Source organism: Gordionus sp. m RMFG-2023, chromosome 3 (genome assembly GCF_954871325.1).
Source record: "Gordionus sp. m RMFG-2023 chromosome 3, tfGorSpeb1-WG-v2, whole genome shotgun sequence".
Classification (NCBI taxonomy): domain Eukaryota; kingdom Metazoa; phylum Nematomorpha; class Gordioida; order Chordodea; family Parachordodidae; genus Gordionus; species Gordionus sp. m RMFG-2023.
Genome location: NC_088777.1, coordinates 32676669 through 32704187, shown reverse-complemented (window position 1 = coordinate 32704187; position 27519 = coordinate 32676669). Strand labels below are relative to the sequence as shown.

At 25.1% G+C, this 27519-nt stretch overlaps 1 protein-coding gene across 1 annotated transcript; it reads left to right on the top strand.

Annotated features, from left to right (window-relative positions):
• The first annotated feature begins 217 nt into the window (after positions 1–217).
• Positions 218–27011, top strand: LOC135927597 (cAMP-dependent protein kinase regulatory subunit-like). Its single transcript, XM_065463691.1, has 9 exons — positions 218–405; positions 22739–22948; positions 23120–23211; positions 23579–23640; positions 23785–23831; positions 24159–24317; positions 24689–24871; positions 25006–25084; positions 25682–27011. Exons 1-9 carry the CDS (start codon positions 247–249, stop codon positions 25852–25854), a joined length of 1164 nt encoding a protein of 387 aa, XP_065319763.1. The 5' UTR covers positions 218–246; the 3' UTR covers positions 25855–27011.
• Positions 27012–27519: the final 508 nt, after the last annotated feature.

Here is a 27519-nt window from a genome sequence, read left to right as displayed (position 1 = left end):
ATGTTCCTTTATTCTTAACTATTCAAATTTAATAGGTAATGATCATTTTATAAAAGTATCTCTGTATTTGAGATACTCTAATTTAGCAAAAGATCCTAGTATCTCATGTCTTTTTGATATTTTTAAAATACTGGTATCTAGGTATATAAAGAATAAAATCTTTTTCCGTGGAACGATTATTCGATATTTTTAAAAATCAATATCTCCATATTTGCATATTGGCATACAAAACTTATCTTTTTTTTTATGGCAGAAGAACAAGAAAAGACTTTAAAAGAGTGTGAAGATTACGTTGAAAAACATAAAATACAACAAATTTTAAAAGATTCTATAGTTCAACTTTGTATAACTAGACCTGATAACCCTATAAAATTCTTACAAGATTATTTTGAAAAACTGGAAAAGGTAAATTTTACACTTTAAATATAATTATAGATGATATTTTATATTCTTTTATTTTTATTACAAAATTTTAATTAAGATAAAATATTTATTATAGAGGAACAGTCAACTAGCTCACATAGATTAATTATTTTTTAAAAACATTACCTATTCTTTATAATGTTTTAAGAATATATTACAGATTTGAAAAGGTTTTTATATTATATTTAGTCATTTTGATATATGCTTATGCTAATTTAGGCACATCATATGTTTTATTTTAAAAAATATTACTAACATAAATGACTTATCATGATTACTGTAATATAAAATACACCAAAAATTCTATGATATTAAAAGTTTTTTTAACTGGTCATTGGTTTATTTATTTGAATAGGCGATTTAATATATTATTAAGATAAAATTATTGAAGGTGAAAAATATAAAAATGGAATTTAGGAGAAAAGATAAGGGATTTAAAAAAGATCTATAAAAAGAAAATAGTAGATAAAAACTAGGAAGGAGAAGGGAAGAAAGAAAACATAATTAGGCATGAAAGATTATTCGATGGAAGATATAAAACTTAGATAGTTGGATTGAATATTGGCGATAGTAAGTCTGCTGTAAGAAAAGATTCCTTAGGCTGTTCGGTTTTCATCTTCTTCATTAATTTTGTCATCCACAATAATTTCTTTTTTGGATTCATGCTCTAAATTTTTATCCATATGGGGTATCAGCTAGTTAAAAATAATGTAGATTAATAGTGTCAATTGTTTAGTATGTCCCAAAAATCAAATATCCCTCTCATCCCTTTACCTATTAGAACTTTTTAAATATGATAAATATGTTTAGAAATTTCCACTTTGTGATCATAGATAAATCAGAAAAATAATGGTAAATATCTGAATCACAGCTCTCATCAAAAATGACAGGGAATAGAAATTTTATCCTATATTTGATGAACGTTGAATCAGCTTAAATAAGAAAAATAAAGGGGAAATTTCTAAATTATCCATCAACAAATAAAGGAGAATATTCTGATTTCACTATCATCGTGTAGGGCAAAATGAATAAAATGAAAGATAAAATAACTAAATGCTACATAATTGTGAATGGTTCAAAGTTATCTGGTCTTCTAAGAATATAGATACTTAATGTTTGATGAAGAGGAAATTAGGTATCTTAAATTAAAAGTTGAGAGAAATATATTATAAATCAAATAGGTTTAATTTGATTTTAGTTAAATTATTAAAAAAATTTTTTAGGAATAAGTTTATTTGTCAAAAATGGTAAAATATTTACCCATACAACTTATAGTATTTTTATTCGACCTTAGAATTTTTGTATCTTGAGCCTTTTTACTCAGTCCAGACATAATGATATATTATCTGAGAGATCACAATTTTAATTTTTCAAAAATTTTTGATGGTAGAACATCTATATTTCATATAAAATTTTGTATATTGTTTTTTAATAAATTACCAATCTCATTTCCTCTTCACCAAATAATAAAAATATTTATTCTTCTAGTTATAAAACAAACTCTGAATTGTATGCTATAAAATTGTGATCTCTTAGATAATGTACCTTTTATGTCTGGATTGAGTATAAAGGATCAAGGCCCAAAAATTTCAAAGGCTGAATATATATATATTATAAGTTGAAGGCATAAATATTTTACAACTTTTGATAATTAAACCAATCCCTATAAAGAAGTCAATTAATTTAGTTAAAATTAAATTAAAATTATCTTATACTTGGAACAAAACAATTAGAATTTAAAAAAATAGCCTATGGTTGAGCTTAAAAAAATTAGGCCAGATTGGTTAAATTCTTTTTTATTAACATGATAAAATTCAAAATTTATTACAAACCTATCATTATTTTATTGGCACATATATTACAATTAATGGGTATAAATTTGTAACTATATATACATATATATATGAAATCAAATAGCATTTATATTTGTTATCTTTTGAATGAACAATTTTTTGTGAATTTGAATTGCTTGTATGGAAGTGTTTCACATTTATAAGCATGGGTTAACACATGAAGCTTTCTTGAATCTTTAAAAAAAGACATGCTATAATCTTGTTTTCCATATATTATAGTACATTAGTTATTTTCTTAATCCCTTATCTTAATTTTATTTCAAATATTACCTAAATAAAATTAAGGTAAATTTTATACATTCAAAATTACAAAATTTCTTATCCTTCTTTTCATCATGCTATAATTTAACTTGTTTTTATATATTATAGTTACATTAATTATTTTATTAATCCCTCTAATAAGTTTCTTAAATTTATGTTGTCTTAATTTTATTTTAAATATTATTCATAAATAAAAATATAGGTAAATTTTATATATTCAATAAAGTAAGTTAAAAAAAATTATTACTTTAAAAGTATTTTGTAATGATATATCTACTGGGTCTAACTCCTATACTTTGGCAAGTTGCTATTGTTTAAAATTTAAAAATAAGGTAAGTTAAAAAAAATTATAACTTTGTTTAACTCCTATACTATGTTGTTCTCCCTATTATTCGATTTAACATTTTTAAATATTGGGTTATCATGTGAAAATGAATTGTTCTCCGATAAAATGTTATTAATAATCATGGGTGTTAATTCTGGTATATTTTTCTAAATATCACGGGTGTTAGTTATAGTATATTTTACTAAATATCACGGGCGTTAGTTCTAGTCACGGTTTATAAGATGTTTATGATATTTGAAATGAAGGAAATGGTAGCTTAAGTGCATGAATGTTTGAATTTCGTATGATATTATCATTGGACCGAATAAGCTATGATGATTTTTATTGGACGAATTTTTTTAAAAGAACACTATTGGCTAAATTTGATTGACGTTTTTTGAGGATTATATATATAGATGAGAATCTTTATATATAAAGTTGATTCAGAGTTGGGCAGCAGTGAATACCTGTATTTAAAATACTAAATACAAATACTTATATTTATATTTAGTATTAAATTGAAGGGAGTATTTATTTTATATTTTAAATAATAAAAATTAAAAAGTATCTTATATACAAATATTTCTAGATTTTTATATATTATGTTACAAATTGAATTATGCTACCCACAATTTATCTCTTTAAATATTAATTTTATGATCCGAGTTAGAGAAAAGAATCAAAATTCATCTGTTTTTTCCTATTTTATATTCACACTAAAAATGAAACTAAAAAATTTTGAAAGTGGTAAGAAAAGAACTAAGAAGATATAGATTCCAGTTCCACCGAATTAAGATATTATGATGTTTATCAGGTATTATTATCAGAGTACCTGGAAGAGCCATCAGGGTCCTGATAAAATTAATTATAAATTAAAATCACAATTAATCATTTAAAATGGTTTCAAATATATGCTCTATAAATTAAATAATGTTATGATAATAATTCTGTGTCTGCAGAGTTGTTAATCGTTACTTTTAAAAGTATCGCGCTATCGCTATTTGTAAAAAAATTTAGCGCACTATAGCTATTTGTCAAAAAAAGTAGCGCGCTATTAGCTACTTTTTAAGCTAATTTTATAAAAAAAATTTAGAAACAAATTTGTTTTATTTTTTGCTTATAATGTTATTGTATAGTAAATATATAATCAACATTTATAAATATTAAAATATAGTTAGTTTTGATTATAAAAAAATTTATGTAATAAAAATAAATATTTATGGTAATTTGTTGCATTTTATAAGTTTTTACCTTCTGTTATGTGTCCAACTATCTGCCGTGGTACATATATATGATATCTCTGATAACTCTACTATTACATCTTTCATCACTTTAAAATTATCTGCTATTTTATTCATTAGTGTCTGGCGACATAAAATTGTTGTACCAGTGGATAGAGTTTTAATCATCATGGTAAATGATGGATTATCAACCAAGGACATTGGCTGAACTGTATAATTTATAAAATCAATAATAACTATCAGCCAATTTCTGAGAAATATTGGCATTTGTATTATTAATTACATTATATTTTTTAAAAGAAGCCCGCTAAAAAATTAAATAATTGCAAAAAAGTAGCCGCTATTAGCTATAGCTACCAAAAAAAATAGCGCGCTACAAGTAGCTCGCTACTTTAAAAACTCTGTGTGTCTGTGATATAATTGTAAAATAAAAATACCTGGAAATTTATCGATACAACATTATTTACAAATTCTTTGAATGTAATTGAATTAGAGTTTGAAAAAATTAAAAAATTTTTGATTTTATCTTGAAAGATTTTTTATGCATGGAAATTATAAAAATTTACTTAAAAAAGTTTTACAATTTTTAGGTAAAAATTTCAAGAAAAATTTTCAAAGATTTACTCTGATCTGATAACTTTTTTTTGCTTATTTTGCAAGTATTTATTTAAAATATTATAAAATACATATTTTTAAACGTAATTTATATTTATATTCGAATTTTTTTTTCGAAAATTTGCCAAACCCTGAATTGATTTAAAATTTTTTTATATAATTTTTAAAATAAAAAGCGAAAAATAGAATGGGTATTGTAAGGAGAAATGAATACAATATCCTAACTCGTTTTTTTAAAAATAGGTCTGTGTCAAAAATTTAAGAAAAATATTAGACAGGAAAATATTTTTTTTTTGAGAGAGAGAAGCGAAAAATTATAAAGGTTAGAGAAAAATTTTTAAAAAATGGGCCTTTATTTTGATGAGAATATTTCTTATATTTCTTTTTCAATATTAATATTAATACTACAAATAAAAAATAGTATAATTTTGGATATCCCGTCTTTACAGAGAATCTTTTATAGAGAATGCAAATATAGAGAAACTTTTATAGAGAAAACAAGTGTAGAGAATGTAGTTTATAAAGAATATCGTTTATAGAGAAACTTTTAAAGAGAAAACAATTATAGAGAATGTCGTTTATAGAGAATCTCATTTATAGAGAATGATTTTGTGGAGAATCTCGTTTATAGAAAATTTATTTTATAGAGAAACTTTTAAAGAGAAAACAATTATAGAGAATCTCATTTATAGAGAATGATTTTATAGAGAACGTTTATAGAGAATTTATTTTATAGAGAAACTTTTAAAGAGAAAACAATTATATAGAATGTCGTTTATAGAGAATATTTTACAGAATACAGAGAATTATTTTATAGAGAATATTTTACAGAGAATTGTTTTAGAGAGAATTATTTTATAGAGAAGGATTTTATAGAGTATAATTTTATAGAGAATGATTTTATAGAGAATGATTTTATAGAAAATGAATTAAGTATTATTTTAGAAATAAATTTTCTCAAAAAAACAAGCCAGATGCCATATAAATTCTTGGAACCCTTGAATAAAAAAAGGGAAAAAATAATCTTAAAAAAAATTATTCACGTTCCTGATTTGTATTGTTTATGAATAATTATGATAATATTTTGAGTTTCCTGTTGTTATTTTTTTTAAAATACGCTGAACAATTAGAAGTAGTAATGCTAAAATTATGAAAATGTTTCCTTCTTTATCAGTTTCTATTAGTGCTTTGCTTTAACTAGTAGAGTAGCCATTTAAAAAAAAACTATTAGCAACAAAGCCAGCCTTACGCCAATTGTTTTAAAAAATTTTGTCAATATTTAGTTGCTTTGTGCATTATTTTAATCTGCTTGTCCCGGCCCCGATTTTTTAAAAATATATTATATATTTTTAATTTGCCTAGATAATAATGGTGATTTAAAATATTTGGTTTAAAATATATGGCCCGGCCCGAGTTTTTTAAAAAAAAGCTTTTTTTGACCCGGCCCATGTATTTAAAAAAATAAAATTTTAGGCTCGGCTCGGGTATATTTAAAAAAATTAAAATACGGCTCGGGTTTAAGGTTGGGCCTGTAGGTCTCTGATTTATAGTGCGCTTTTATAATTTCCCTAATAAATCTGATTTTACCAATTCCGAAGAGAATCTACCCTGGGAATTTCATACGATTGCGCCAAAATTTTTTTGTATTTAATAATTTTATTTTATTTCATTTTAAATCATAAATTGAGCGCGTTTTATTAAATTTTAAATCTGATTTTGCCGAAAATGCATTATAATATGTGTAGAATACCCACCCTATAAATTTCAGAAGATCTTATATTGAACCTCTGAAGAAATTTTAATTTACATTAATCTGAGATTTATAAGTAGTGTTAATAGCCTAAAAATCACCTAAACATAATTTGGCTTAACCGAAAAATCGCCTAAAACTAATTAGACAAAATGTAGGGACTGGGAGCTAGGCTAATCGCCCGTCAGCGTTACGCAACACTAAGCCTAGCCTTTATTAAAATTATTTTATATATTTATTGTGTAACGATATATGACGGGGGATTAACCGAGCTCCTTATAGTTTTCGCCTATTTTTATGCTAAGCCTAATTATGGTTTTGGAATCGCCTAAAATTAACCGATTGCGCAACATTAAGGGTGGGTATTCTACACTTATTCTGGTGCATTTCTGGCAAAATCAGATTTTTAAATTTAATAAAACGCACTCAATTAATGATTTTAAATGCAAATAATAAAAAATAAAACAATACTCATCAAACTATCGCCTTACCAAAATTAAGTTTAGTTAAAAGATCACTAGAGTACTGTCTAATATTCACAGAATAGGCAGGGAAGACCAGGGGGTGGTTGGATCAATTTCTGTCAAAATCGTCATAGGTCCGAAAATAATTGTATCTGAATTTACAAAATACAAAATGATAGTTCAAACCCTTACCTAAAAATTATACATAGACAAAATTTAAAATAATACACTTTTTTCTCTAAATTGATTTTAGTAAAATAAAAATTTCTTATTACAAGCCTAAACTCCTTAGGAGTGTAGAGAAAGATGAATCAAAAAGTTTAAAATGTTTTTTATAGGTTTTTTACATTTGTTAAACATTCCGAAGATCAGACTTTTAATATTTATAAGAAATTTTTTATTTACATATAGGGATTATATTTATTGATACCAATTTGTTTGAATATGGTTGGTTCACAGACAAACTTGTATTTCATCATATGATTATAAGAAGCTTTGTATCATGATATACACTGATTTCCATCGCATTGTAATGTCTTTCTTTAGAAAATATCGAAGCTTGATATTTGCAGCAGATTGCACAATATTTTACTAACTCTTTTACACTTAGAAGTTATTTCAAATACCTAATTATCAAAAGATTTTGCATCATATATTATAATACTACCCCCTTCTTCCCCCACTCTCCTCATTTCCTATACCACATCAAATTAGAACAACGGAATTCCAAATACAAAATACCCATTTTAATTACAATGCCAATCATGAGTTATAACCCCTTCCCCTGTGCTAAAAGGTCCTGTTTAACATTGTTTGAATGGTTAAGTGTCTTTTTATTATTGGTAGTCGGTCTATAGATCTGGTTATAAGCAAGTATAATTATCATTAATAAAATTTCTTCGTATCATTAGGGCTAATTATTTATTCAAACTTTTGTTGGGAGGGAAGGGGGGGGGGTGGGTGTTTCTTAATAAAAAAAATTTCATGATTAAAGCAATATTTTTATTTTCCAGCATAACATAAGGATTTTCATTATCTAAGCTTCCTGAGACAGATATCTTACTTTTCTTATATATTTTTTATAGGGCCTTGCTTTCTACTGTAAAAAGTGGAATCATAAATGATAAGTTCGCTTCAGCTTGTTTAATTAATTTTAATATCCGTCAATGCTTGCTTTTAAAACTTTTATTTTAAATCTTTCTAAACCTCTTTTAGTCTTGAAGAATACACATTTAAAAAAATATGAAGGCATAGAAAATGTAAAAAAGAGATATTTTCCACCTTTCGATTTTTTAGGGTTGTATCTACTCCTTGAAGTACAACTCACAAAGTAAATATTTTATTCCGTTAAATTTTTTCATCTTCAGCGATGATAGTAACGTCCAATCATTATTATCGCCACTCTAATAAAATTTATGACATTCATCAGATTAATAAAATATAGCAACTGAACTGAAATGGAAATATACGATAATTTGTGTTAAAAATAGCTAAGTTATTTTTAATAATATATGAGGCATGTTCAATTCATTCAATTTTAGCTCTACTTATATTTATTATATTTCTATCCATTTTTATACAATTTTGTCTTTGATCACATAATTAGAAAAAAAGACTCGTCAGGAAGCAAGAACTTAGCAAGAATCAATTAAGGAAACCAATAATCTATTTTTTTCCCAATTCCTGAGTCACAATAGTGGCAATTTCATCATCAGAGATTACACGAATTAAGTACTGAGATGGATAGCAATTCAATTCGACAATCTACCTATGATGCTGAATATTGTTTCATGTCTTGTTGTGATTAGCTTTGACCTTGTCTTTTTGATTAAACTATAAGAGAACTTTATACAAATTTATTATCAAAAAATGCTTATCAAGTCCATACTAAATCCCTCACTAATTAAAGCATGCTTTGTCAAAAAATAATATAAATCCGAGGTCTAATTATCTGTTTGGCTCAATGTTTTAAATAAAACTTTTTTTCTTAGTGCCTTGCAAATTTTATTTATTTCGGCCAAAGCTCCATCCAAAATCTTTAGGAGCCTAGCCATAATTTTATAATTTTAGGCCTGAGCCTGTCCTGTCCCAAATTTAATTGAAAAATATAACTAAACGCATATTTAAACAATCAATTAATATACAAATTTAATTCCTTTACTCTAATCTTTAGAGAAATCTATTTTATTGCTTAGAATCTTTTTTATATTTTTTGAGTCAAAAAAATCAAAAGCCTTAACCCTATTTAAAAAAAAAATTTTTAGACCCAAGCCCGACTTTAACTTAATTTCCAGGTTCAACTAAGTCAGTCTAAAGACCGATAAATATAAAATTGTAGTTTTCATCAAACTCCATTCCCGATATCGCAACTGATGTAATTCATTTGAGATAATGCATTCGCGACAATGAATTCGCGATAATACATTTGCGATAATGCATTCGCGATAATGTATTCGCTATATTTTCGCTGTATTATACTCGCTATAATGCATTCGCGGTAATGCGTTCGCTATAATACATTCGCGATAATGCATTCGCTATAATATTTTATATAGAAACCTTCAATTGACTGTTTTGTTTTTAGGTAGGACAAAATTATGGTGCTTCTATTAAATCAAAAATATTGGTTTCTTTATAAATATGTGGAACCCCAAATAGAGATCGTCACTTTTCGACACTCAATATATTAAAGCCATCGCATACATCTAAATGTGTATCATTAGAGATTAATGAATTCTTAGTTATCTATATTAAAAAGATTTATGAATAAAATTTGTATAATAAAATAGAAAGAAAATTATATTTAGAAACGTGTTCCGAAACGCAGAACGAACGGGAATGTGGCATATTTTTTACCCAAACAACTGGTTAAAACCTTTTCTTAATTAAAATTAGAATCAAGATTCTCGTCCGTCATATTATATCCATAAGAGTAAAGTTAAGAACCCTTCTATATGCTAATTTAGGTAGCTGACATATAAATGCAATATATAAAAATTTTAAAAATGATTGGTTCAGTTTAGATTCTCTTTAGTAACGGTTAATACATATTTAAAAAATCGTTTCAGGTTTGGTTTAGCTGAGTTAATAATCAAGCTAAACCTTGATATGAACTAAAAAGATTTTACAAAAAAACCATTGTTGAAACAAATAAAGTCATCGAAAAAATACAACAAATAAACTGAATTGTATTATTAAAATGTTAATTTTGATATATTTTTCAAATCCCGCATAAATTTTTTGAACTCTATAATTGTCCCATATATAATATTTCTCTATAAAATCAAGATCTAGAAAATAATTCTCTACAATGTAATTCTCTGCAAAATAATTCTCTACAAAATAATTCTCTATCAAAAGTAATTATCTTTAAAATCATTCTCTATAAACAACATTCTTTATAAAATCATTTTCTTTGAAGTCATTCTCTATTAAGGACCTTCTCTATAAAATAATTCTCTTTAAAATCATTCTCTATAATCGACATTCTCTATAAAACCATTCTCTATAAACGGCATTCTCTATAAAATCATTCTCTATAAATTAATTCTCTTTAAAAATTATTCTCTATATAAAACATTCTCTATAAATGCATTCTCTATAATTGTTTTTGATAAGTTCGCGGCCACGAGCGCGGGCTGTTCTACCGGGGGATAGGGAGAGGGATCGGCAGAATTCGAGGGACCGGGATTTTCTGGTAGGTTGACGTTGAGTTTTAACTTAGTCATCATCGGGTAATTTTAGTAATTTAATTTATTGTTAAAATAGCACAATTTACCAAAGAATAAAACTTTAAGAATTTTATTTAACACAAAAAATATTCAGTAAAATAATTTTAAAAAAAGAATCCCCCAATAAAGGTATTTTTGCAACCTTTTATAATTTATCAAACAAAGAAAAAAAAATAACATGTTGTTATATAATATCGCGATACAATCATTCTTGAAACTGGTCAGAACCAGTTTCAAATACAATATAAAAATAAGGTATAATATCAAGATAAAAAAAAGGACGATGGGAAAACAAAAGAAATAAGTTATACGGGACAAGAGGGGGGGAGGTAGAACATAACAGTTTTCTTTATAAAATACATTCTCTATAATGGTTCTCTATAAAGACGTAGAACCATAATTTTGTTATTTCAATAATGAAAAGATCAAATAAATATAGATATTATCTTCTGGATTTGAAGGATTGGATCAATAATTCATTATAAAAATTGCTCAGTCAGACTAGACTGACCTGACTCCAAGACGACTTTGCCGAATTTTATCTGCGATGTAAACCCAAATTATGATTTGAATTAATGGGAGGGACGGATTTTTAAACAACTCTTGGAACCCAGTATATTTTCGGATCGGGGCGAGGTTGGACTCCTTTTTCAGAAAATCTGTCCCGGTAAAATTATTAAAATTTCCGCTAAACTGTTATAAATTTCTGAATCCTAATTTGGGTACAGCCTTGATTTATTTGGCTTCAACCTTGAGGTTTGAGCAAAAGTTTTAGTTTGAACTTCGAGGTTAACGCCATAAAAATCGTTAAAAATGCCGAGTGGATTTCCCCGCCAACTAGATCTATACATACCTCCAAATTTAATATTAGGAGTTACCATTAATTAAACCTATATTAATATTAAAACAAAATTACTTATTATTCTTGCTATTTTAATCATATATCATTACCCCTTTTTATAAATTAATAACTCATTTCTTTCAAATTTTCTTCCTGTTCTTTAATTCCAGGAATCGCATGTTTTTAAAAATATAATCATGTCAACAAGATTTACCAATAAGTTGACGGATCCTAAAGGTTGACCATATATTCCGGGTTAGATCTGACCGAAAACAATAATTTTCCTTTTTTTAAATATGAGGAATACAATTTACCATGCATTTTCTTTTCATTTCGCATATTTGCGAGTAATTTAAATAATCTTCACCCCCAACCCATTCCCTTATTTTATTTTTCATTTTTTAAAAAATTACAAGGTGAAAGTATACGTCACCATTTTTTTTAAAAATAAATAATTATTTTAAAATTTCTTAATATGACCTCGCTCGGATGCGAAAAATAATTAACGATTAAAATACTTGTGTATTAACTATAATAGATAACAATGCTCTTATGTATTATTAAGATTCTAAATGTATAAAAAGGATATATAAATACTCCTATCAAAAATATTCTTTTTAAAAAATACGATTAATAATCTTTAAAAATTTGACGAATAATAAATTTAAATTATTATTGTTCATAAATTTATATAGCCAATTTTTGAATTATGTATAGTAAATTTTTTTTAATTAATGCCAATCAAATATTTTATTAATTAAAACAAATCAATTGTAAGATTATATATACAATCACTGGAGTAGAAAATAATGAAGCACGGAAGCTTTCCTGGAAAAAATCCCTATGTAAAAAATATCAAACTCCTTAGAAAAAAAATTGAAGGTCGACCAAGATATTTTTCGCCTACCTAAATAACAGTGCTCTTCTACATCTTGTGAGCGTCTATTTTTATAGATATTGATTACCAAAAATAACATGTCCCTAAAAGAAGAATCAATTAAGGAAACTTTATGCCTTTATAATCAATTTATTTTGAAATGACTTTTAGTCATTTTTATTTTTATTACTACTTCTTTTTTTTATCATTTATGATTACTAATTTTAAAATAAAATATTAAAATATTTTGTATACTAAAATGAAATATCTGAATCTTATTTTTATAAAAATATTCGATTCGATTTATTAGAAACCTATATAAGAATAAAGAATTTCAGTAAGTAGGGAAGAAAAAAGAAAGGAAACGATAATTTTTACTATATTGCTTAAGCCTATTGACACAATTGATAAATATTATCATAAACAAGGAATTAGCCCTTTTTTATAACTTTTAATATATTATTTTTTCCCCCAAAAATGCTCGTTTTTAATTTAGTATTATTATTGCAATAATTAAAATTAGTCCCCCCCCCCCTCCCAAAAAAATCAATACTTTTTATGAATATTAAGTTTCTGATTTATTCTTGAAGAATTATTTTCCGTATTACATTAATTAATTATTAGAATATTTTTTTTTATTTAAAATAATTACACATTTTTATGCAATCCTTTGAAAATGAAAAATAGAAAAATGTCAACTAAAATAGAGCAATGTTGAGTAGCAGTATACCATAATTTGAATAAAATCTCAATATCATTTAAGTCTAGAATCCCTCAAATTTCTCTATTATAATTGGCTCATCAATTCCATTTTCTTATTTCAATTGTACCCTAATATTTGATGTGTGCACCTGGATTATTCAATATATTTTTTGTATTAGTTGTCTGACCCCGTTATTTATTATCAAAATCGTAAAAATTAATTTATAGGACATTTTTTATTTTTTAAAAAGAGAAAAACTTAATAGGAATTAATTTTGACCACGGAATTTTTGCTTGTTTTTTCATAAATATGTTAAATAAGAACGACAAGGAAAACAGCAGGAAACGTTTTATAATAGAGAAAAAGGACATTGGGTAAAGTAAAAAGAATAATGACGAATGGAAATTATCCATGAAAAGTAAGGGAATGACGCTAAGACAGTAAGAAGCAAATGATTGTGATGGAGTGAGTTCCTGTCAACAAAGATGATTTATTATGCCTTAGACTAAGAGGCTGCTTAGAAATTTCCCATCTAATACCTTAGGCATCGTTTATAATAACTGCGATGATAGTTAAGCCATGAATAATTATTGTTTAAAGCATGTAAAAAAAATATATTTGCTAGATCACATATTATATATAATTTTCTAGCCCGTAATTCAACCTATTTTTAAAAATTAAAATATTCCATTTTTTTCTTATTTCCGATAAAAAAATGAAAATTCGAGAAATAATTTTTTTAGTTGCTGATTACTAAGAATTATTACTACCTTTATATTTAACTGTTTAGTTATAATAAAAAAAGGTCATGAGATATTTTTGGTTTTTTTTAAATGTATAATATAGATGGCGCTATAAAAATCAATCTCTTGAGTAGAACCGCATGATATTTTGAGGTGATATGTAAGCTGTTGTATTTTTTTTTACAAATCTATGCTCATTTATAAGTTGAACAAGTTATTTTAATAAAATGTATTTTGTCTATCGATATATCTGAACGATGTACGGAAGGGGAGGGTACGAGGTTAGTCACAGGATTAGGTGCGCCGGAGTTAGGAGAAATTGCTTTCCCATTAGGATAAGTAGTAGGACCTAAAATAAATAAGGACACATGTCAATATAGAATCTATCTTTTAAGTATCATCTGGGGATAAATAAACCTTTTGGAATGGTACGGTAGATAATCAAAATAAAATTGCACAAGCGAAATAACGTAGCGCACGTTACTATTCAATAATAAACATGATCGAAATTAATCAAACATACAAATTATGTAAGATTAAATCAAAAATAATTAGTTAACTTAAAATAAGTGTGAAGTAAAAGTCCTTTTCCACAAACAACCCGTACATTATAAGTTTTATAGATCGTTATGTGTGCTTTTTTATTGGCTAATCTGGTGTCTTTGTAGACGCAATCCCATTAGCTACACACAAATATATGGTCATACAAAATAACAAACCTTGTTCGAAAAATGCATTAAGCTTGTTTATCGCTTTCTATTTTTTTGGATAGTTAATTATGCATTAACACAGTGGGTAATTAAAAATTAATACATTACTTAAATTTAAGCTGTTGTCGTACACAACAGTTTATATTTATTTAACTTTTTGATTAAAAAATGGTAAGATTATGATTTGTGAGGCATAATTATTATTGGCTTATCTTTTATTTATTTATATGTATATGATTGGTTCAATTTTTTTATCTTTTTACAAAAAAATATGTGTAAAAATTAACCAATGGTTTTCGATAATAAAAATATCATTAAATAAATTTCAACCAATCCAATGACAGACAAATAAATAAAAAATAGCCAATGGTAATTATGGCTCACAAACCATTATTGTACCTATAGGCGTAGCCAGGTGTAATGTTGTTAAACGGCTCATTTTGAGTCGATTTTTAAAAACGGCTAACTCAATATTTTTGCCAGAAAAATATTGCCTAAGCCTAGAGATTTCGCTAATAGATTTCCAAACCTTCGTTCCTTCTAAAAACAAAATCTTCAGGCTTGCGTAATATTATTCTCCGTGAAATATTGAGTTAGCCGTTTTTAAAAATCGGCTCAAAACGAGCCATTTAACAACACTTGCCAGGTGGGGCAAGAAAAAATTACCCTCTCAGAAATTTATCAGTTTTTGTGAATACCATTTTAAGCTAATAAAAAATATCCTCCTTAGTCCTCTCCCTACTCCCTATCCCCCAAAAATGTACGCATATATCTTAAACAATAATTTGAAAGAAAGAATGTAGTTATTATTTTTTTAAACTAAAAATATTGACTATAATGCATGCTTTTTTGGGAAAAAGCATTTGTATATAAAAAAAGTGAAACCAAAAATGTTTTTTAAGAAATGAAATATAAACCCAAGATAAATCTTATGACAAAAGTGAAATGTATTATAATTACTATTAATAGATCCATAAAATTACCAAATAATATAATATATCAAATATAATTTTTTATAAAGTGAGTATTAATTTATTTTTCTTAATAAAAGTAAAATCTAATTATCAAATTATTGATAAAATTAAATTATTAATTAAATAAAAAAATTAATGCACAATACAAACAATTGGATTATGTGTCTTAGATTTACAATATATCTAATTTTATCAATATCATATGACAATCAAATTATTTTTACCAATAGTGAATTATATACTTTGTAGAAGATTATAAAATATTGATATGTACTTAGTAAAATATCTTTTAAAGAATGTAAATGAAAAAAATATTCTTATTTGTTAAATTAATAAACATATCTATTCATATTTAATTTAATATCATTATTTTATTTAAAATAAATAGATGGCGTTAAAGAATTGAATGCAAATTGTTGCTTATATTTATTATCAAAAACATTGATTAGTAAAGTTTATTAAAATATTAACTCTAATATAGTCTATAACTGTGAAATATATGTCTGTAAAAGTGGCATTTTACATAATATTTTTTTAACCAATTATCTATAATGCCGTAAACATTTTTTAAAAAAATCGAACCACTTTCAAAAAAAGGCGTTCACATTCAAACCGTTCAAAATTTCATGATAAATTTTTTTTTAAATTTAATCTAATATAAATAAATGTCTTACATTTTTTAACACAATATATTAGCCATGTTAAAAAATAATATAATTATTTTGATAATAATTATAAATACAATATAATATAGCAAATAAAAAGATATTTTTATTTACAAAAAATTTTTCTTATTAATTTTTCATAACAATTATTTTCCAAAATTTTTACCTGATAGACAGGAGCGCTTAGCAGTTAATACGGCATTAGCTATACTAAAAACGCCCTCTAAAAGGGCAGATGAGGGAATTGCTGTATTATACTTAATAAACAACTCTTTTAATGTGAGGAATTTATTAAAAATTTTTATTGTTTTGTTCTTTTCTTCAAAAAATTGAGATAAGTTACCCTCCTCCAATCCATTCTCTACTTCCTCGACATAAAAAGGATATCTCGAAATAACAGTTCTTGCATTATAATTTCTAGGGGTTTCAATGAATTTTTTTCAATAACGCTCTAAGTTTATTTTTAAAAGGTTCGTTCTGTGGAAGTTTTATCCATGGCCATCGAAGCTTGGATATTGGATGTATAATTGCAGAAATTATATTGATATTCATATTAGAGACCTTCATGGGCTTAGATTTTAGGACCAAGCCCGGCCCAGGTCCATCGTAAAAGAAAATTTTAAACCCAGGCCCGACCCGTTTTTAATATTTAAAAAAATTCCCAAGTCCGCTATAATATTTAAAAAATTTCCCAAGCCCATAAAATTATTTCATGTATACTTAACTTATGCTGAAGTAATACTAATAGAAATATAATATTTTATTTAGTAATAATATATATATATATATATAATATTAATAAATGATAAAAAAAAATTTTAATTTATATTTATAAATTATTATTTAAAAATAATATATTATCTACAATTTCGTTATTTAAATTTGTTCTTCTTTCTTCAATAACCCTTCCAATAGTACTGAAATTCCGTTCACTGGAAACATTAGATGCTGGAATTGCATAAATTTTTTTGAATTTTTTCATGCTTCTTCCACCAATCTAGGATGCAGTCATCATAGTTGATATCCTCTTCATTTAGCTGAATATCCATATATAAATTAATCTCATCAGCATTTGTATTATTATGAAGTATTGTATCATCCTCCCATGAAGACATATCCAATAATGAGGATGAAGCTAAAAATATTATATAGCTAAAAAGATTTATTAAGAATAAATTACTGGTAGCTCTAGTAATCCTCAAAGTAGGAATAGGAACATACACTTCACCCAGATCTGAAATATCTAAAAATATTATATAGATAAAGATATTTATAAAATATATGTTACTTGAAGCTCTAGGGATATTTGCTTCATCTAGATCATATATAGGAATTGGATGATGATCTGAATAATCAATCATTAAGGCCCTTGTATTATTTTTTACTTCAAGTGCTTCTTCCAAAGTAAGCATTTTTTAGCAGAATTTAGGATTTAAAAATGTAGCGATTTTGTGTAAAATATCTATTTGGAATTTTGATATAAAAAATTCCTTTGCTCTTAATTTTAACTTTCTAATTTCACTATTATTTTGATATGCTTCGTATAAAATATCAGACACCGGTAACTTTTCCAATGTTTTATAAATTAATAAAACTTTAAATAATGTAGAACTTCTATCTCCCTCCAGCTCCTTGGTTGCCTGATCATATGGGGTCAACATGTCTATTAATGATTTCAACCCATTTTTATCAATAGAATTAAGCTTATCCTCCATATTTCTTTTCTGTAAACAATCTAAAATTTCTTCATATTGTTCATAAATACTTTTAAACATTTTTAATTTCGAATTCCACCTTGTTAAGATATTTTGTATCAAATTTCTACCTTGATCAGTGATGAATGTGATTTTATAAAATGCACCAGAAGCATATCCAAGTTTAGCAAAATTAGAAACAAGTTCTTTGCGTATATTTTCACTTGTTTTTTTATCTTCTAAAAAAAGAGAAATAAACAAAACGTTTTATTAATTTCCATTTAATTATGTAGTGAAGAGTTAATGTTATATATGTGTACTTTTTGAAGTAATCTGTTTATAAATCAGTTGTAGCACTACAAAAAGAATTTATTAAAGCATTTTGTACTTCTGGTAATATTTTTTTGTGCAAATTTTGAGAAATATCATTCATATGCCTTGATATAGTTATCGGACTTGGCAAAATATTTTCAACATCAATCAAACCCTTCTTTGAACCAACTTCAATAAAATATTGTGCTAAATGTTTAAAGCCTTTACCAGCTATACATTGAAATGGGCGAATATCCACAGCACAAAATTTTACACATCTATTGATAACTTCCTTTTTTTTCACATGTATATGATGTTTTATCATTTTTAATTGGATAAAAAGAAGATAATTTAATTATAGGATTTGGTTTACATTTATCTCTTGATAAATGGGATGATCCTACTTTATTTGAATATGAAAGTATGTCTTGTCATCTTTTACATTGAACATATCCGATTTTATTATTATGATTGTCTATTATTATACTAAAAGAATCCCAGACCTTGCTCTTCAATGAGTTGTTTGCTAATAATTTGTATTCTTGAGAATGTAATTTTTTAACTATTTCTTGATTTTTATTCATTATATCTAAAAAAAAATACTACAATTTATTACAAAGGAGAAAGTCATATAATACCCATCCCATATATAAAAAAAACATAAAAAAATTAATTAGTTCAGAAAAAAGAGTGTTATGTAATTTTTCTCAAAATATAAATAATATTTATTACCTATAGTAGCTATACACTCTAAACCAGTTGTGTTGAATTCGGTACAAAACAGTGAAAACCAAAATAGTGAAAAATAAAAAATGTTCCCATTTATGTATGACTCCACTAAAAAAGTCATAAATTTAAATAATATATATATTGTTAAAATATTAATAATAATGCTATTATCTTATATATTTTGATATAAATATTTATTATATTTTTAATTAAATATATTATGATTATTATTAATTTTTTTAAAGATATTATAAAAATGATTTATATAAAATTATTTAATCTAGAGCAATAAATATGTATTAATCTTTTTCCAAAATTATTGCCTAATGTGCTTAATATAAAATAAAACAATATTCAATATTTTTATCATAGCATAGACCATTTATAATACAATAATATTGCTAAATATCTACCAAAATTATACATAGCATACAGTAATTAATTTTCAAATATATATCTCCTTTTGTATATATCTGCTTTTGTATTTAATATTTTGGTATAAATTATATGTCATTGATTGCATATAGATTCCTTCAAAAGTCAGGATAATCTGATCATTTTTGTTGTACTTCTAAATATGGTTTAATAAGTTCCATTGATATTTTATATATATAATTACTTCTTAAAATAGATATTTTTATGTTTGCTATATCATGTGAATTAATTGATATTATGTTTAGAAGTGTGTAAGACCTGCTTAAAATTGTATCATTTTTTGTCATTCAATACACCATATCTAACCTACCTTTAGTCATATTATAAAATATTATAATTTCAGGATTTCTTGTATCATTTGTATCAACATTTTTATTATGGTATATGAAAAATGATATTACATTATAAATTTTATTATACTTACTTTCAGAATATGTGAAAATCAGAATAAATGATTAAAATAATCACCAGAGTATTGAAGGGTTAATGAATAATTTTCTAATCTTTTTAAATTTAATTTAAAAGCATGCCAAGCACTTTCTATCTTATAAAAATTTACTCATTTTAAATGAAGGGTTTTTTAATTATTTATATTTTAAATAATAACTCATTTACATTGACAATTTATCTTAACTATTTATACTTTCCATAGAAGGATATCATTTATATTTGCACTGGATAATATATAATATTATAATAACTCAACCATATAGAAACAGAATAAATATTTTATTAAAAATTCATATAAAATATACATCTCAACAATATTTATAAATAATATGTAAATTAAAAGTGAATGGAATATTTACATTGTAATTGTATGGATAGATTTATTTGATTAATTGTTTAAAGGAATATTATACATTATTTGCAATTTTCAATTAAACTTGCATCTTAAATTACATTTATTACAATTAATATAAAACTCTAAAAGAAAATCTTTTTGCAATAATTTGATTATGATATTTATGTACCTTGATTTGATTTGCAAGATATATCATGTTTCATACTTATGATTTTTTATGGTGTATAAATTCACAGAACCTTTATAGTTTATGAAATTATGTCCTTTTTGAGTTTTCTAATTAAAATTTTATTTTCAAATATTATAAAAATTTACTTGAATATCTATTTGTCTACGTCTAACAATTGTTTTTAAATTTTCTGCTACTGTTGGGATTTTGCTTTGAATTTGACGCTAACTTGGGAAAATATATGTCATATCGAAAATGTTGGCCATCTTTGGGAACATTTTTGGGAATATTCCCTGATTTTCGCTGTTTCGTGCCCAGGCCGTTGTGTTAAGTTAAGTAAAATTATACCAATTTCCGATTTAAAAAATATATACTCTCCCAAGGTGTATAGGAAATTTGATAAATAACACTAATAAAATCAGAATGATTTGTTATATTTGTCCTATTAAATATCCTTAAAATAAGCTAAATTTGAATTTAAAAATTTAGGCCCAAGCCCTATTGCAAAAATTTCCAACGAACCCAAGCCCGGCCCATGAAGGTCTCTAATTCATATATATATGTTCAAATCTTCAAAAAAAATAAAATATATGTAATTAATTTGATAGTGATAAATTTAATACCATTTATTAATCTCATTTAATACTGCGTCTATCATTGGTTGGCCATATTTTAGGCTACTAATTTTTTTTAATTTTAAAATAAATGTCGTTATTGTTGGAGTCAAATAGCCCAAATGCGTTTTCTTCAAATTTAATGATTTTACTTAGTTATATTATATAAAATAAAATAAATAATATTACAATCAAATGTCATTTTAAATTGGAACTTGAAGATTTTGACACTGATATAATACTTTTTGGGCACATTTTACACTTGGTAAGCATTGAATTATTTCCTTCAATATAGGATGTAACTATTAAATATTTATCGTAAATGGTCATGGTAATGTTAATTCATGCCCAAATGCATTTTTTGTTCTTTAATGATTTTACTTAGTTATATTATATAAAATAAAATAAATAATATTACAATCAAATGTCATTTTAAATTGGAACTTGAAGATTTTGACATTGATTTAATACTTTTTGGGCACATTTTACACTTAATTAGCATTGAATTAGTTCCTACAATATAGGATGTTACTATTAAATATTTATCATAAATGGTCATGGTAATATTAATTCATCTGATTTTGGATTTTCAGAATCAGATGATAGTGATGAAATAATAATATCCATGCTTATTCTAATCTATTAAATTAAAATATAAACAACAATATTTAAATTAATAAACTATAATAAAGGCGTGTTAAAATAATTTAAATGTGAAAAGGAAATTTAGCCGATTAAAAAATATAAATAATACTTTTTTTAAAAAGATTTAGATTAATATTAAATTTTTCTAATAAATAAAAATAAAAAGTATATTTAAAATTGAACGAACGTTAAATTCGAACGCGTTCGTCATAAAAAAGTAACGCCTCCACGATCAAATTCGTCAAAATAAAAGGAACGCCGTTCATCATTTTTTTCAAAAAAAACGAACTTATATTTCCTATTTGTTCCAGGCTTATTTTTTTAATATAATCTCTTAACCAATTTCTTATATTTTAAATAAAGATAATATTTTTAATTAAAATTAACCTCCTATCTTGCCCAAAATGAGAAATTTTTAGTTCCTTCCCCCCTCCCTAAGAAAATCCTGGCTACGCCTATGATCTTACCTAAAAAACAAAGAGTAAATTTATTTTTTATGGAATAATTTTACATTGAAAATTATATTATTCACGATTTGAAATTGACTTTTTGGTTTTAAAATAAAAAAAGATATACTTTAAATAATTTAATTTTTAAATTAAGTGTTTCGCTATTATGGGCGATCTAGTTATAATTGAAATAGGGCTATTAGAGTTTTTTAGCTTCCGAATAAATTGCAGGTAAAACTATTTACATAAAATTATTTTTATCTTGTCTCAAGGAATCGAACCTTATGGTAATTTTATGGTTATTTATTAATTATTTAATAAAATTTAAAGTGTACGGATTACTAAAGAGAATAATTTTTTAAAATTTTGGTTAATTGAAGAAATATTTTCCTTCCTTTTAAGTAACTATTTATTTAGGTTTGTTATAAATACATGACAAATACTGCCAACGAGTAACCCTGAAATCCCTATTTTCCTAGTCGATTTTTTTTATCCTAAACTCGCCAAAATTATATATAAATTTACTGAAATATTTATTAGACTTGTAGAAATCGAGATCTTTATATTAAATTTTTTTTTACCCATTTTTATATTCGTAGAGACACTTAACCTTTATTTTAAGCTTACTTTAAACTTAATCGCGAAGAAGATTCAAGAAATCTATGTTATTTTTTAAAACTATTTTCTTATATTTCTAATATATAAAAAAGGACAAAGAAACCTCGACAAATATTTCTTCCTCGCCACCTCCATCACCCCCTTCCCATTCCGTCATTCAGGATGGCCAAGGTGATACGGGAAACGGGAGTGGGGAAACGAGTTCAGCCGCCCCCCCACCTTCGCCTACTCGCCGGCCTAGAAGGGGAGCAGTAAGCGCAGAGGTCTACACCGAGGAAGACGCGGCCAATTACGTTAAGAAGGTATGAAAACACAAATATATAAATTTTAGAAAGTAAGATGAAGGAAAAAAGAGGTGATAGGAATTTATGTCGGCCAGTTTATTAAAAAGGCTATTAATAACTAACAGCTAATTTAAATATTTTATGATTTTTTTTAAAATTATTTAAAACTTTAATTAAAAAATATGTAAGACTATCCCCAAGGATTACAAGACAATGGAATCATTGGGCAAAGCTATTTCTAAAAACGTGTTATTTTCGCATCTGGATGAGAAAGAAAGAAGGTAAGATGTTAATATATAATGTACAACTCATAAAATTGTAGTCAAAAATTTTTCCTATAAAGAGGCAATTAAATGAAAACTATAGCAATATAAAGACAATTTGTAAAAAAAATTTATTTTATAAATTGTCTAAAATTAAGATTCGACTATTTCGTTGTCTCTTTCGACTAATAATGTTTAAGTCACAATTTTTCTTATAATAATGAAATACTAGTTGAAAATCACGTTACTTACTAATATACTACCCCACCAATGCCAATTTAAGTTTATGTTTTAAGTCAAATTAAAAAGTGAATAGATAAAATTAAGCACACATGCACGCAATCTTATATTTTTTTATATTTTACTTTCTTATATAAATATAAAGTGACATATTTGACGCCATGTTTTTGGTGCAACACAAAGCCGGCGATATTGTTATAAAACAAGGTTAATGTCAAATAAATTACCTTTATTCCAATTATTTAAGATTATATTTATTATTATCAGAATATATTATTTCTTTTATTTTCTTCTATCTCTGATTTTATTTTTGTTTCTTTTTAAAGTTTTAATATATTTTTTTAATTGAAGGTGATGAAGGAGACAACTTCTACATTATCGATACGGGAGAAGTGGATGTTAATTTTATTTAAAAAAAATCTATTATATCTTTAAAAAAAATTTCTGTTTCGTTTATTTCTTTTTTCTTATATAGGAAGATGGCATTCATTTTTAATAAAATGAAATTTTAATGTAAAACTAATAAGGAAAAAACGAATATAATAAAGAAAAAGTTTTAACTTGAACCATTAATTTATGCTAATATGCTATGAACTATAGGGAAAGTGAAAAGTAAGATGGCAAATAATAAATATCGGGCTTTACAAATTATATATATTTTTTTCATTTTTTTAGTAACAAATCATTCTTTCTTTATTCGATTATCTTTTATATTTTTCTTCCAGGTCTTCGTGAATAGTCAATATATATACTCTTTAAACGAAGGCGGTTCTTTTGGGGAGTTGGCTCTTATATATGGGACTCCGCGGGCTGCTACCATTAAAGCCAAGACTGATTTAAAGCTTTGGGGGATAGATAGGGATAGTTATAGGCGAATACTCATGGTATGAAAATAAACAAGGCATTTAAAATTATTACTTTTTAGATACAAACATTTTGCTTTTCAATTATTCGATGATAACTTGTTTTATATTTATATATTTTTATTATTTTTCTAAATCAGTTTTTGAAAAATATATGGATTTAGAAAATAATAATTATTTCCTTAAAATGTAAAAATTGATTAACTTTGTATATTATATCAACTGTTTAGAAAAAAAATTTGAAAATTTAAAAAAAACTCCAATTTTGTAGTTTTTTAATTCAATTGTTTTTATATCCTAGCTTTAGTAAAATGAAAGGATTTGGGGAAACATTAATTAAAAAAATTGAATTTAAAAAAGGATAAAATTATTTTAAAAATTAATATATGTAGGGTTCGACACTACGTAAACGCAAAATGTACAAGGAATTTTTGAGTAAAGTGAGCATACTGGAGTCGCTAGATGAATGGGAAAAATTGACTGTAGCCGACGCTTTAACTCCCATATTTTTTCACGAGGGTGAAACTATAGTTAAGCAGGGCGATAAGGGGGAGGAATTTTACATTATATTGGAGGTGAATTGTTATTTTATCTTTCTTTTAGATATATATTTTTTTTGTTCTTTCAATCTATTTTCCATATAAATTTAGTTCATATTAATTATTTTACAAAATTAGTATTTGTTTTCTAATCTTTGGCGCTTTTTTAGGGTAAAGCTGGAGTTTATCAAAAGAAAGCTGACGGAGAAATCGCGGAAGTTGGAACACTTGGTACTTCTGATTATTTTGGTATGTAATTTTTAAAAAATCCATTTATTTTTTTTAACCCAATCAACGATCATTTTAGTATGTGTTTTTATAAATTAATTAATTTTTATTTCACTTTAATATCTTTTCTGTTCATTTTTAAAAAAATTAGGGACTTTAAATAAGGGCACTTATGCGTTTTAGTCTTATCCACTCTTTATTAATTGATTTTATTGCCAACTCTTAGTAATACTCCTTTCTATTCTGCAAAATCGATAACACGTTATTAAAACAGACACAATTAAGTTAAAATCACAATCGTTATTATGAAAATCTCATTTTACTCCAATTTTCTAAATTCTTTTTTTTCGCTTCCAATTTTTTTAATTATTCTAATTAAAATCAAACTTTTTTTCATTCTATTTACCTTTTCCACACATTCATCATCAATCCCTCTTTCCTTCCCATTTTTCATTTATATATCCCATTAACTTTTTTAATCATTTTTTCACCTTTTTTTCTTAAATATTTTTTGGAAATATACATATGGCCAAAATAGAATATTAATGTTTTATTCCCCGTTCGTTCAATAATATTTACTTTCATATATCTTCGAAATTTTGCCTATTTATTTTTCAGGCGAAATAGCTCTACTATTAGACAGGCCTCGGGCTGCCACCGTTATAGCCAAAACAGATTTGAAATGTGTTAAGCTAGACCGGGCCAAATTCGAAAGGGTTTTGGGCCCATGCAGCGATATTCTCAAAAGAAACATCGAGAAATACAATAGTTTCGTATCACTTTCCGTATAAATGAACGAATGAATCAAAAGAAAAGAAAGATAAATTTTTGGAAGGGTGGCAGGTGAGAGTAACATAAATTACAATGTAACGGGACTGATATAAAGCATATTGCTAGCATAACATATTTTCTGAGAGTTATAGATTATCAATTATTATATATATATTTATAAATTTTTAAAGGAAGTAAATATATATTTTTTGTAATATCGTAATTACTAGATTCCTTACATTTTTTGGTTATAATTTTAGATTCTTTTTAAACAAGAATTTTTTTATGTAAATTTTTTTCCTTTATCGATTATAATATTATTTACTAATATTTTAACACCCGCATGACATGGAGTCATTATAATCTTTCAACCCATTTTTTATGATTCTAGCTTGTTTTTATAAGGTTTATAATTTAAGAAAGTTAAGAGAAATCTCTTATTAGGATATATTAATGTTAATAAGTAGTGAAATTAATTAATTATTTATTTTACACAATTAATTTCTATATTACGAAAAATTATTTTGCTAATTATATAATATAGTTATAAAAAAATATACAAAAAAAAAGTTTATTTGTTGAGGGTTATTAATGAATCTTTTTGAAGAGATTATTAAATATCTAATATAATTTAGAAAAAATTAATTTTTGATATTCTTTTTTAGTTGTTCTAAATATTTCCTTTTACCCTCTCAAAATATAATACACATTGTAAGAGTAGCAAGTTTATCAGTATATTTTAATGAAATCAGTTGCATTTTGATTTATATCCTCGTTCCTTTTGCATCTACAAATATTTTTAATTTAAAATTTTTAAATAAGAAGCCCACAATAAGCTAATTAAAACGATTTATAAATTCTGTTTACAGCAGAATTAAGCTCCATTTATTTATTTGAATTATACCACCCACCATATTTTTTTTTCTTCCAAATGCAAACTTCAAACGATAAATATCTACATATGAAAATATAATATTCAAAATGTAAAATTTTCTCAATATCTTTTTGCGGGAGATCTAGATTTTATAATAATTAACTCGGCGATTATCAAAAATTATATTTATTTATATAACCATAATCGGACATTATAAATATAGTTATATTTTAAATGTCGATTTAATTGTAAGAAAATTTTTTTTAAAGAAAACTAAATTATATTTTTCTTTTGCTGTTTAAATGTGCATCTTTTGATTTTCGACTATCCATAATCTATATTTTACATTTTAAGATCAATTGATGACTAACCTTTTAAAAATGAATAATATTGATGGTGCTTGAAAGGTTAAAAATTTTTTTGGAGTTTTAATAAGTTAGTTAACCAAAAAAATTAAATCAACCTCGTGAGCAATATGTATGGTTAAAAAGCTAGAAAGATATTATCTAGAGTTAGTGTAATATAATGTGTGTTAATTATATGTATTTTAATAATTTGGAATAATAAACTAGGATTTAAAACCAAAAACTGCGAATATCATCCAAAAAATTGCGAAAATCGTTTTAAAGGCATCCGTGTTCAGATTTAGCATCGTTATATAAACTATATATTGTTAAATATAACGATTTTTTTATTATATATAATGATTAAAATATAAAATATTTCATTTTCTATATTTTAATCATTTCAATCATGATTATTACAATAGGTCTATTCAAAAACGAATCAAATTTGTTTCAAATAATTCAAA

What these genes read in the sequence shown, in the direction of transcription:
- LOC135927597 (XM_065463691.1), top strand. Translation starts at nt 247, where the DNA reads ATGGCAGAAGAACAAGAAAAGACTTTAAAAGAGTGTGAAGATTACGTT. An exon ending in CGGCCAATTACGTTAAGAAG is followed by an intron (nt 22,949 to 23,119) that starts GTATGAAAACAC and finishes AAAATATGTAAG; the next exon opens with ACTATCCCCAAGGATTACAA. An exon ending in CTGGATGAGAAAGAAAGAAG is followed by an intron (nt 23,212 to 23,578) that starts GTAAGATGTTAA and finishes ATAAATATAAAG; the next exon opens with TGACATATTTGACGCCATGT.